The following is a 13,164-nucleotide window of genomic DNA, read 5'->3' on the forward strand; positions in this document are numbered from 1 at the left end:
TAAAAAATAAAACCATGGAAGAAATCCCATTGTGTCTTCCCCAGCCAAAATCCCTACCATTGATCAATTGCTCCCTACCAATCCTAAAACAGACAAAACCTTGGAACAGTGCATCATATATATTCTATAAAGTGAATACAAATACCATGGCATAAATTGCAGAAACTTATTCAAGGTAAATAAGAGAGATTCCTACCAGCATTTTCAGCTGGTGCAATTTGTTATCAGACTTCCCCAAATTGGTGCCTTCCAGATGTTTTCGACCCCATGTTGGCTGGGGACTATGGGAGTTGCGATCCATTACTTCTAGACAGTGCCAGCTAGGGGGACTGATGTGAGAACCTTTGTTGGCCAAACTCCTGTGAATTCACCACACATGCATGTCATTGGGTGTTCTTTTCATTAGAGAACATCCGAAACATTCAGTTTCATTTATTCAACTTATGGGTTGTGCTCTAGCCAAAGCAAAAGGAAGCAAAAATAAAGCCATGTTTAATATAATCAAAAGCATTATTCTTAAAAGCAGCCAAAAATCAGTGTTTCTAGGAGATAGATAAATGAGCAACTAAAAATGTGATTATTTTAAATGCAGCATTAATGGAGCATAGGAGAACTGTGTACACTTCTTTGCTCCTTACAAAAAGAAAAAAAGGTAGGATATAAATTCAATGTAATAATGATGAAACATTACAATAAAGCACACTGTAGTCAATATACTTTTGCAAGGTCTGAGGGAATTAAAAAAATCTTTGCCTGGCATCCAAAGGTCAACAAACTAGGTTTCAGGTAGGCTGCACTGGAAAGGGTATCCCACAATTGGGGGAAACTGCAGAAAAGACTTGCTCATGAGTAGTTATGCACCAGCTCAAGGCCACGAACAACGATCTCAGGGCATGGGCAGAAACATACGGAAACAGGCTGTCCTTTAAGTATGGTGGCAACAAGACATGAAGAGTTTTGCACGTTAATACCAGCACCTTGAACTGAGCCCCAAAATGACCTGGGAACTAGTACCTGGAGAGCCAGCGTGGTGTAATGGTTAAGAGCCCAGGAATGGGACTCCAGTGACCTGGGTTCTAGTCCCCATTCAGCCATGGAGCCAACTGGGCGACTTTGGGCCAGTCAAAGACTCTCAGCCCAACCTACCTCACAGGGCTGTTGTTGCAGGGATAAAACTGAGAGCAAGCAGAGGAGAAAGACGCAAGCCACTTTGTGTTTGCTGGGAAAAAAGTCTAGGAAATAAGTTAACAGTTATATACTACGGGCGTAATAGGGCTTTAACACCTGGTCAGTACTGCAGCTGCTCTGTTTTGTACTAAATCTCTGAGGCAAAAGTCTACGTACAACACACTGCAGTGATCAAGCGGTAGATCGCTGAAGCCCAGCTACCCTAAAACAGGGGCCCTTAACTGGGCTATGACCCCAGGCTAGAAAAGGGATGCTGGGCCAGGTGATGGTGAAAGTCCTGGCCAAATCCCTTTTAAAAGATCACCAGACAAAACCCTGGCCCAGTCTTCTCATTGCTCACTTCTCTTGGCAACTGACCCCTACATCAAATAGCCCATCCCATCAAGACATTTCTCCAAATGTTTGGCCAAAATTTTCCCTGCTGGAAATTAACCGTGCTGCCTTTGGGGATGGCAGAAAATGAGAGTTTGCCTTCCTCTGTGTGACAGCCAGCATGGCTTAGAAGCCAGGTCCCCATCCAGTCTTCCCCAGGCAAAATATACCCATTTTTTTCAACAAGAGTCTCCCTTTTGCCATGCTGGTAGCGTGACCTGGGCCTTCTGCACTGGCTGCCCACTACTGGTACATCCCAATCCCTGGACATGGTGTGAAAACTGGACAGTGAGAAAGGCTGACAGGAAAAACATGGATGCGTTCGAAACACGGTGCTGGAGGAGACTTTTGTCACCATCCTGCACTGACCGCGTGATTCCTCGATCAAATGAAGCCAGAATTTTCCCGGGAAGCAAAACTAACTGAATCAAAGCTGCCACACTTTGGGCGCAACACGAGAAGGCAGTTCTCCCTGAAAGAGACACCTATGCTAGGAAAAGTTGACTGTCCAAGGCAAAGAATGGTGAGATGGATCCATTCCAGAAAGAAAACCAGTCTCCGGTTTAGAATAGCAAAGCAGAGCTACCAAGATTAGGATCTATTGGGTGTCTCCTGCGAAGGAAGTTTGGGGGTGCCAAGGATGGAGAGGGTGTTCTCAGTGGTGGCATCCCAATTACGGGATGACATCTCCAGTGAGGCCCACCTGGCACCAACATGTACCAGATGATGGTCCTTTATTCCCAACCATTTCGCAGCTCACAAGGTGTTTTTTTGATTGAGTTCTGGGAGGTCTGATCTCTGTTATAATTGTGGAGTGTCTTAAATTGGCCTCTATGTTTTATACTGTATTTACTTTTTAATCTTTTGTCAACAATGCAGAGCACTTTGGCTATTGGGTGGTACAGATGCATGAACATTAAAATCAAATGCACCTATGCCCATATGCACATTTATACACAAAAGGTAAAGATACTCTGAAAACTGGACTCTGGCCTCCCAACAATGCTCTGCAGTGTTTGGGCTGATGCACTAAGGATACAACCTAAAGATGGAGATGTCACATGGAGGTGGGTAGAGACCGGTTCTCCCCTGCAGAGGAAGGCAGGATGTGCTCCAGTGGAGCAAAGCTCAGGGAACCCAGGTTCCATTTGGATGCCAGGAAGCACTTCCTGCCAGTCAGGACCCCGAGGGTGTGGAATGGGCTTCCACGAGGTCATTGAGGCCCCCATGCTTGTAAAAGCTCAAAATTCGGGTGTGCAAAATGCAAGCTAAAATGGGCCCAGGCACCGGGATGCAATGTCAGGAAGAGCTAAAGCGTGGGAACTGCGTGTATGCTTAGGTTATCCTCTGATCTGAAAGACAATCATTTAAGGTGTGTTACTTCCAGGAGCCAAAGCAACCACTAGCCACAGGAGACCTGTAAGTAAACTGAATGCATGAACCAGTTCAAGTTTTCACTAAGCATTGATACAGCACTTGTTCTAGCTGAAGTGCTTCCAAGTAATCTGAATTCCAGGAGCTGAACAAGCAGGATCAGGCCAGCAATATCCTACTCCACTTCTAGGCTTCCTGCATGTCTTGCCCAGCTCCGGCTGACCTTGATGAATCCTTGTAGTGTTGACTGAAAAGATAAATGTACACTCCAGTGAGCCAGCACTTTCCACTCAGCATGTTTCATGCCCTCCTGGATGAGATCTTTCTGCACCGAACCTAGCACTACCGGGATGGCTTACTTCCAGCACCTATTTGCCAAACAGGGCTTGCACCAGGGAAAAAATGGTAACGCACTGGATTCCTAGAGCCACCTCCAAAATCTTCTATGCTAGCCCTTCAAGATGGCAAGGTAAGGAGCTGGTACCCTTTTCCCCATGGATTGGGTGCTACAATGTATTATTTTCCCATCATGGATCTGAAAGCCAGGCTTCCGAAGGAAGACTTGGCCCTTAATCTGTTTTTTCTCAGCAATTTTGCCCTGCCCTCCCCTCTGCACCATCTTCAACTTGGTGATGAACGGACAGTGGCTCCCCAAGTATTTTGGGCTCCCAACTCCCACCCCGTCCTTCCTGACAATTGATCCTATTAGATGGAGCTGATGGGAGCTTAGGGCCAGAGGATCTCTGATGTTAGAGGCCTAAACAGAGAGGTCTCCCCCCTCCCCAATTGCATGGTTTGAAGCCCACCCTTCGCTCCCCCACCCCCTGCAGGATTTACAGCGGAGGAACAAGGAACATGAAGCCAGACAGCCAAGGTCTATTGTGTGCATCTTTATTGGAACTGTTCTTAAGTCAGTGTACAGTTTATCTCCCCCACCCCACTGAATCCCGTATACATACTGGCACCAAATTTGGGAAATTCCCCATGGGAGGAGAAGGGGGTTCAACTGTAAGCCTTCACATCTAGACTGGGAAGAGGAGGAACATACACAGCCCATTATTTTTCTTTGTTTTTTTTTTCTTTTTTTTGCTTGACCAAAAAAACCCCGAAAGAGGACCAAGTGTTTTTTGCTTTAAGGCGCAAGATACAGAAAGACACTTGTTGGATTACGTGATTTACATACAAGCAATTCTTTTCTAGATCACCAGAAAGTTAATTCTGCTCTTGTGAGCTGGGCTGTTGTTGCCTTCAGCGGCTGGCTGAACTTCCTCTCAAAGTATTATACAATATTTGGAATGCCTATTAAAAAAAACAACACAAATGTACAAGCAAAGTCCAGCGATGCGATGCAGAACTTTGGGGGACATTCGCTCCAACACATTTTTAATTACTTTTTTTTTTAAAGACTGCCGCCACCAACTTTTCATCATTCCAGTTTTTATATCCTGAGTCAAGCGCCAGAACAAATAAAACCATGCCAATTCTCAACTCATTTTTTAACACGCAGTTATGGGGAATTTTTGTCAAAAAGAGAAAAATGTTATTGTGGTAACTAGTCCTTGTTTTTAGAAGCATTTGCGGTGGACAATAGATGGTCCAGATTCGTCATACTCCTGCTTGCTGATCCACATCTGCTGGAAGGTGGACAGAGAGGCCAGGATGGAGCCACCGATCCAGACAGAGTATTTGCGCTCTGGAGGAGCAATGATCTACGGAAGAAAAACAGAGTTGTTAGAACTCCGCAGAGGAAAGTCAAGATCCACCAGCTGACTACCCCAGAAAGTCCGGGCAAGCTGCTGTCCGCTGGGAAAATGAACGCTCTAATCCCTGTCCTATACGGCATGGAACATCAGGTCAGCTGAATGCCACCACAGCTGCCAACAAGACATGCCAACGGGCACCTGGCTCAAGCCCATTCTCTTCTTTTGGGGGAACGCTGCACCCCCAAAGAACCCACTAGCAAGGGTTGGAGTGGCGGAGCACGTGCCTGGAACCCACAACCCGAGTGTGCTCAACCGCCTCGCGCCCGGGGCTGCACAACGGCGGTAGGAGGCGGACCGGAGATGCCTGGCCTCTGTACTCACACCTGTCACGCAGGTGAGTGACCTCATGCTAGAGGCAAGGGCCCTCGGAGATCCGCGTCCTTCAGGCTTACGGCAGGATGAGCTTCCACCTCCCATACAACCTCGACCCCCTCCAAGACTCGAGGCTCACCTTGATTTTCATCGTGCTGGGGGCCAGGGCTGTGATCTCCTTCTGCATTCTGTCGGCGATGCCTGGGTACATGGTGGTGCCACCGGAAAGGACGGTGTTGGCATACAGGTCTTTGCGGATGTCCACGTCGCACTTCATGATGGAATTAAAGGTGGTTTCGTGGATGCCGCAGGATTCCATGCCTGCCCGAGGAGTTAACAAGCAAAGAGTTTAAAACCGGAAAGAAACTCCCATCACTAAGCCCACAAGATCTGCTCCGAGAAGCAACCCAGTAAGTTCAGGTCTCTCTCATGGAGCTCATCTACCTCCAGATGTTTGGGCCTACAACTCCCATTGGCTTTTGTCAGCAGACAGTGAGGGTGCTGGGAGCTGTAGGCCAAGACATCCTGATCGCTGGTCCAGATGTCTGAAGGGAAACGGAATCAAGCATTGCAAGGATTAGAAACATACCCAAGAAAGAGGGCTGGAAGAGAGCTTCTGGGCACCTGAACCTCTCATTGCCGATGGTGATAACTTGTCCGTCGGGCAGCTCGTAGCTCTTCTCCAGGGAAGAACTGGACGCAGCTGTGGCCATCTCCTGCTCGAAATCTAACGCAACATAGCACAGTTTCTCTTTGATGTCACGCACGATTTCCCTCTCGGCTGTGGTGGTGAAGCTGTAGCCTCTTTCGGTCAAGATCTTCATGAGGTAGTCAGTCAAGTCGCGACCAGCCAGGTCCAGACGGAGGATGGCGTGGGGCAGAGCGTAACCTTCGTAGATGGGCACCGTGTGGGTGACCCCATCACCAGAGTCCATCACAATACCAGTGGTGCGACCAGAGGCGTACAGGGACAACACTGCTTGGATGGCAACGTACATGGCCGGGGTGTTGAAGGTCTCGAACATGATCTACGAGGCAGAAAGAGACAAGCCAAATGCCGTTACGGAACCTGGAAAACTGCAGGACGATTGCCGCGCGCTCAGCCGGGTAAACCGCATCACTGGGAAGTCAATTCATGCCAAGTCAAATACGGGGCTACACAACAGATCCAAACTGTTAATCCTCCCCACCCGCCACCAGCTTGCATTACAGCAATCCCCACCCCCAGAGCCCCCCATGTAACACAGGAAACATTACTGAAGTCACTCAAAGCAAGTCAACGTTAGTTGGAAAAGAAAGCGAGGGCTCAGGTGAACACCAGCAAGTCAGAAAAGAGAAGAGAAAGCCAATTTGGGAAAAGGGCAGATAAAAACCTTTCAAGATCCGGCAAGAGGTTCAGACCAGAAAGGAAACCCCTGCAGAGATGAGCAAAACAAAGAAAAAAGAAAGAAAGAAAAAGAGGTGAACAAGAAAAATGAAACGCCGATTGGTATCTGAATGAAATAGGCTGGAAGGAGGCACGCTTGAGGGAGGGAGAGCCCAAGTACCTGTGTCATCTTTTCTCTGTTGGCTTTGGGATTCAGAGGTGCCTCTGTCAGCAGCACGGGGTGTTCTTCCGGAGCAACTCTCAGCTCATTGTAGAAGGTGTGGTGCCAGATCTTCTCCATGTCATCCCAGTTGGTGACAATGCCGTGTTCAATGGGGTACTTCAGGGTAAGGATACCTCTTTTACTCTGCGCCTCATCACCGACGTAGCTGTCTTTCTGGCCCATGCCCACCATCACACCCTGCGAGGAGAAGAACACAGGCATCAGACGGGTGCCAACTTCTGATGAAGAACTGGGACCAACCTGCTCCATCCCCAGGAGAGGATGGCATGTACAAAAGCTCCTGGCACCAAAGAAGTTAGAAGATGTGAGTGACAGTGGTGGAATATGTGCCATTTCTACAGCCCACACAGACACAGACTTGGCTGATTTCCTCTGTGCAGGAGGGTTGGACCACTGGAGTTTCACTTGTCAGCCCAGGAGACACGCATTCGTGGTTAAAGGACTTTCCCAAAAGGATTTTTTTCCCGATCACCTATTGTAGGGAATAGTCCACATGCTTGTGTCCGACCACTCCCATCATGCTATGCCAGCTGAGGCTCATAGGAGTTGTAGTCCAACATTCCCTGGAAGACCCCCAGTGGGCCACCCCAGGCTAACAGCTTCGGATTATTTCAACTGACTTCCACTGCTCTGTTATTATATCCTAACAACTTCACCACCAGGCAGGTCCTGCTTGTGGCAAGCTGAAAATCAACTTGCGCTTGACGAAAAAAGCTTGGGGGCACATTTCGTTCTGGACACAAGGCCCCCTCTTTGGAGTCTCGTGCTGCAGGGTTCTCGGGGCAAGCCACTCCCAACAAAACGGGGGAATCAACACCAATGCCTCTGGCTGCATTTCTGAAGGCTGGTGGTGGGCCATGGTTGAACAGCTCCTGGCTGGGGACGTTTTCAGCACTGGGGAACAAGCCGACGTAACTCCTGAATCAAAAGCCCCCTTCCCCCTGCCCCAGAATCAAAACCACAGCTCCCCAGCCACGTACCTGGTGTCTCGGGCGGCCGACAATGGAGGGGAACACGGCACGAGGAGCATCGTCCCCGGCAAACCCAGCCTTGCACATTCCGGAGCCATTGTCAACCACGAGTGCAGCGATATCATCATCCATGGCGATCTGGGAAGGGAAGGAGGGAAAAACACGGCCGTTAGGGGAAGGCGCACAGGCGAGGATTCGGCTTCTGCAGCAACAGCATCCGCGGTTCCAGTTCCAGGCGCCGGAGCCACCTGCCGCGAGCTCAAGAGCATCATGCGCGGCAGGGACCACCCCCCGCTTCCTGTTGTGTCATCGCGCACCTCTTCCCGCTTTCAGCCACTAGAGGGCGCCCACATGGCGCCTTCATGCAGGTTTGGGACACAAAGGAAGTCCTCTCCTCCAGTCCCACATTATTACCATAAAAGGCAACCTCGAGCAAGGGAGATGCACCAGCCAGATTTGGGAGGGTCGGAGCCCCGAGGCCACGCCCTTCCTCCATCCCACCCCTTTCCTTCCAGAGGATCATGTCGGAAAGCCACTCCCAGGGGGAGACAGAAAGCACCACTGAGCGCATCATGTGCAACACCCATTCTCGACAAGATGGGGCCATTCTGGTCAGGGAAAGCTCAGAAGTAGGGCAAATTACCCACGCCCTTTCAAAAAGTGGCTTGCCCAGAACCCCACCCAGCTCAGACCAGCCTGCCAGGTCCTTAATCTTGTTAGTCCTGCAAGCCAAGTTTGGATGGAGGCGCATTAAAAAGCTTATAAATGCAAGATGCCCGGCTCTGCTCCCAAGGGCTGCCTTAGGTTTTTGTCTACCCCAGAGGGCACTGACTTTTTTTAAGTTGGGAAAGCAGTCAGTACAGCTGCCATGGGTTCAAATGCAACAGATGAAGTTGCCAGATTGCAGATAACCAGCAAAAGGATGCGAGAAAGAAATATAGTTTGGACGGAGGCAGCTAAGGTAGGTTTGCCACATTGGAAGAGTTACTTCCAAGTATGGGTGACCTGAGGCAGCCATCTAGATTTTTTTTAAAATAACTTTCCAGGGCACTTCACACACACATTTCTAAGTACCAGGTTCCAGTCAGACCCCACCCTTCCTAGAACCACCTGTTGACCAGCCAGATTTGGTTTCCTCGCCTATTAATGAGGACTAGCCACTTGCCTTTTCTAGAAATATTCATCCAGCTAACAAGGCTGTTTCCCCCACCAAAGGCATAGCAGAAAGGCAGAAAGGGGCAGGGGAAAGCCCCCTCAAGCCAGAGAGCCCCAGCAGTTAATCCAAAGTGTGCATTTTGTAGAATTTAGGGGGTGACATCCTTCTGGAGTCTCTGGGGAAGGCGGTCACCCACGAAAGGGGGACCCTCGCTGCTTCCCTGCCTCCGCTACCCCTCCTCCCCACCTCACAAAAGGATCCGGAGCGGCTCCAAGGAAACAAAGGACCTCTCAGTCAAAGGCTGCCCCATGATTGATTCCCTTCCCCTCCCAAATCGCCCCACCCACCAGCACCCTCCACCCATGTGCTCCGTAGGTACAATGGAAAAGCCGGTTCCCCATCACCGGAAACGCCCCCCAGGCACACCCTAGCAGGTCTGAACGCCCCGGCTTCGCAAGCAGTGCAGCACGCCCCCCCCCCCAAACCTGGAAGGACCCCTTCCCCCCAGCCCCGCATCTCCCTTTAATGAACTGCAGCCGCACCACGGAGGACCACCCCCCGCCCGCTCAGCCACCCAGCCCCCCAGGGGACAATAAATCCTCTTAGGGCCGGGCCGCGAACGCATAAAACCAGATTAAAGAGCCCGGAAATCCAGCAGGGACAAGCTCCCATTGTGTGCACGCAACCGAAATGCACACGAACGCGGCCTCTCCTCCCCGTCTCCTCGGCTTAGGGCGCAATCGTACGTATTTTTCCCTGGGGGCTGCCCCCCCTCCTGTCTAAGCATACCCAAGATCGCACCTGCAAGGTTTTCCAGCGCGCCAGGTCCACTCGAGCGTGCCTTTTAAAGGATGCACTGCTGTTTATTTTTTTAAGCTAGGCCCCTCCAGCGGGGAAGGGTTCCCCTTCCTCCCGACAAATCATTCATCACATGCAGCATTAATCCCCGCCACCCGGAGAAGCTTCTTTTAGCCCCCTCCTCGGCGCCTCCGACACAAAGCTAGACAATGCGCGCACAAAAGACACCCCCCCGCGCGCGCGCGCTATTCCTTTTTGCCCCTGTTCTTCCAGAGCGATCCTCTCAAGTAAGTCTCCTCCAAGTCTCAGGGACTTCGCTCATCCGACTCAAAGGAATACCAACCGCAAAGGAGCAGAAAGTGAACTCTATACATTATGTCCAAAGCGGTTATCGCGCACCGGGCGAAATGCGGACGGACTTAAAAGCCACGTCTGCTGCGTTGAGCATCTTAAGCCCTTGCTAATGCCATGAGGCTTACTCGCAAGGAAGCCCACCGATGGCAAGTGGGCCAGCACAGAGCACGATCCTCGCCTTAAGTTACTTGCAAAAGAAGCGCCTACCGCATCCATCTTTGCTAAAAGGCGAAAGGAAAAAAAAACATTTCCATGTTGCGAAGCAACCCTCGGACTCCAAAAAAAAGCTGATTGCCAAGGCTTACAATAAACACGCCGTTTTTTTTTTTTTTTTCAAGTCAGCCAGGAACAATTTTAAGCCAACAACGAGCGCACCTTAACAACGGACTAAGATACCGCTAGAAATACATTCAGCATCCTACTCCACCGAGCAAAGAGAATAAAGCCCACCCCCGTTCCACGCCCGAAAAGGCTTACCTTTTTTTAGAAGTTGCACGGTTTTTTGCTTGTTTTTTAATTAGGCTTTTGCTTTTTTTGGCTTTGTTTTGTTTAGACCCTTGGGGCCGGGAGGGGGAGAGGAACCGAGTCGGCTTGGCGATCCACCCGAGGCACGCGCACCCCACCGAGAGCGCTCAACGGCTGCTTTCTGCGGCGCGGTGACGCCGGGTTTTATATGGACACCGCGGCGTCGCTCTCGCCATAAAAGGCAACTTTCGAAACGGGCCCTCCTGATTGGCCGGGCCGCTCTCACTCACTCACGAGTAGCCTCGTTGTACGTTGCAGCATTTTTTTCCTCCCTCTCTCTCGAAAAAAAAGAAATTAAAAAACCCAGAGAGAGAGAGAGAGAGAATGGGAAGGAGGGAGCAGGCGATTGCATGGGGTTGCGTTAGGGGCGCGCGGCTTGCCTTCCTTTTTGCCCACCTTGGAGGAAACCCCACAGCTGCAAGAGGGAAGGACTTGGGAGGCCCCGCGCAGCGAAAAGGGATCCTTCGTTCCATGCATACACTGCGCCCTGCAATGAGTGGGATCGGGGGTGGGGGGGGGGGGGAGAGGCCTGTCAAGGGCCTTGGATCCCCCCATGCGCCTTGGGCCGCCCAAGATCTCATTGTTTGTTGGTCTGGGATGCGGAGCGGGGGTCTCCGCGCGCGCGCGCGCCGTAAGGCGCTGACCAGATTCCCTAATGCTCGGGAGCAAGTTCAGGATCTGTGCGCACGAGGCCCAGAGTTCGCCTGACCATTCCTCTTGAGGAGGAGGCCTGCAAACCGCTAGCGTGGGTATGCAAGTGAGCCCTGCTGCGGATGGGCGCGTGCCTTACTTCGGATACATCCTCTATTCAGGATGGGCCTCCTTTCAGGCTGAATTTGCCGGAGGGGGTCATTTCTGTGCACCCCTCCCTGAGCTGCGTACGAAGCGCTACATAAAGCGACGTCCCTCCATCCCGAGGCCTGGGACTGCCGCTCTGTTCGTGGCCAGCCAGCTGCGGTGGCTGGAGATGATGGGAATTGAAATCCAGCGCCCTTGGGCGGGAGGAGGAGGAGGAGGAGGAAGGCTGGAATAAAGATGTGCTCTCAGCGTGGGCGAGTGTGAAGTTGGTCGCCCTTGCCTTGGCATATTTTGGCCAGGCTGACTTTGTGCGATGGGACCTATTCCACAGATGGCCAGGGTCCAAGCTCAGGTGACTAGCCAGGATCCCCCGGACGGTTTATTCCTGAGCAAGCACGCTTCGCTTTGGCCTGTCCAAAGCGGATCCGGCACGGGCTGGCTCGGCAGCCACGCCGAATTCAGCAGAACGTAACGCCTAGCACGGTTGCCCACTGCACCAGCGTCGCATCCGGGTTTTGGAGGGCCTGGCCAGCGGCTTCTGCTCCGCATCCCCCTATCGCTCCGCCGGAGCATCTGCAGCTCCACCTTCCGGCTACCAAAGAGAACGAGGAAGAGAAAACCGAATCGGGGCTTTTGCTGGTGGCCCCCAGTGACTGCTGAACCTTGCCAACCTCCGATGCTCACCGTTGCCAAATTCAGCCGGTGCAAGGTCTGCAGCCAGGAGACGTTGCCTGTGGACGGCGACCCAGTTTGCTTTTAAATTCTGCACTGTACTTTTAGGATGATGAAAAATTCATGATTGATGCGAAATATCTTTTTATTTTTGTTGCTATTGCAGTTTGGTTGCTTTCTGGTTGTGTCTGATCCATTGCAAACTGCCCAGAGAGCTTTGGCTATTGGGCAGTACAGAGATCAATAACAACCCATGCCTACCATTAACAGCCCCTTCAGTGCAGTCTTGGGCAGGTTGACTCAGAATAAGTCTCACACACACAATTTCAGGAGTCATCCTTCCGGTAACACTGTAAAGTGGGCCCTGAATTGTCATCCACTGCAGCAGGGCAGAGAGATGCGTCTCAGGCAGCCTTCCCAAAGCCCCCAAGTGAATTTACAACCACGTTCTTGAATTGGACACTTCCCTCCACTCGACAGCGGACGCTCTTTAGCTGGTGCGTCGCACTATTTTCAAATAAATAATGAGGTAAATGTGTGTATATGTTTGCTCTTGGGAAAAGCGCTGCCAAGTTCCTGCGGTCCAAGCTGTTTGGGATTGGGACGAACGTTGCCATGAGCCTAGGCGAAAGATTGAGCGGGATTCCAAGCCCGTGCACCTCCGTCCTCTTCCTTGCAGGTCTCCTGAGAGTTCCTTGGGGTTCAGCCCTTCGGGCTTGGGAAGTAGCTGTGTGCAATTCTGAACCATCTTAGCATGCGGGGGCAAAAGCAGAAGTGGGAGAGCTTGAACAAGGTGGCACTGCCCTGAGAGATGGAGCTGCCAGCCGGAAATCCCCTCCCACCCCTTCAAATGTCGCCTTTGATGTGCGCTGGCTGGCGGGTTGTAGGCAAGCTGCTCCTTGTGAGCCTCACGTGGCACCGCCTGCAGCGTGAGGGTTATTCAGACTGTAGCTGGCTCCAGAGACTATTACGCTGGAGTGAGGAACTGCAGCTGCGGGGGGTCCACCCCAGCCCTGCAGAGCTGCCCAAATGGCTCCAACCCCTTTCCCCCAACCCCCAGTCCTGGGGTGGCTTCTCAGCTTTCGTGTAGCCTCTCTCCCTGCCCTTTTGTAACAGTCTAAATGCTTCTCCTAAGACTTAAATAGCCAGGCAGGAAGAGCTTTAAGGGACGATATGCTGGTGTTTTGGCTCTGCCCACCTGCCATTGAACCGCCCCCTTTTCCTTTTGGCCCGGCCCACCTAGAGTGCGAACTGGAAGGGCAGCTCTGTAA

The 13,164-nt window shown here is 51.4% G+C and overlaps 1 protein-coding gene across 1 annotated transcript; it reads right to left on the bottom strand.

Moving 5' to 3' along the window:
- Positions 1-3,809: 3,809 nt before the first annotated feature.
- On the bottom strand, positions 3,810-10,537 carry ACTB (actin beta). Its single transcript, XM_044433179.1, has 6 exons — positions 10,376-10,537; positions 7,600-7,728; positions 6,557-6,796; positions 5,599-6,037; positions 5,149-5,330; positions 3,810-4,643 (listed from the first exon to the last, which is right to left on the bottom strand). The coding sequence occupies exons 2-6, from the start codon at positions 7,720-7,722 to the stop codon at positions 4,500-4,502; spliced, it is 1,128 nt and encodes a 375-aa protein (XP_044289114.1). The 5' UTR covers positions 7,723-7,728; positions 10,376-10,537; the 3' UTR covers positions 3,810-4,499.
- Positions 10,538-13,164: the final 2,627 nt, after the last annotated feature.

The sequence above is a fragment of the Varanus komodoensis genome, unplaced genomic scaffold, assembly GCF_004798865.1.
Source record: "Varanus komodoensis strain SLA01 unplaced genomic scaffold, ASM479886v1 scaffold26, whole genome shotgun sequence".
NCBI classification, from domain to species: Eukaryota; Metazoa; Chordata; class Lepidosauria; order Squamata; family Varanidae; genus Varanus; species Varanus komodoensis.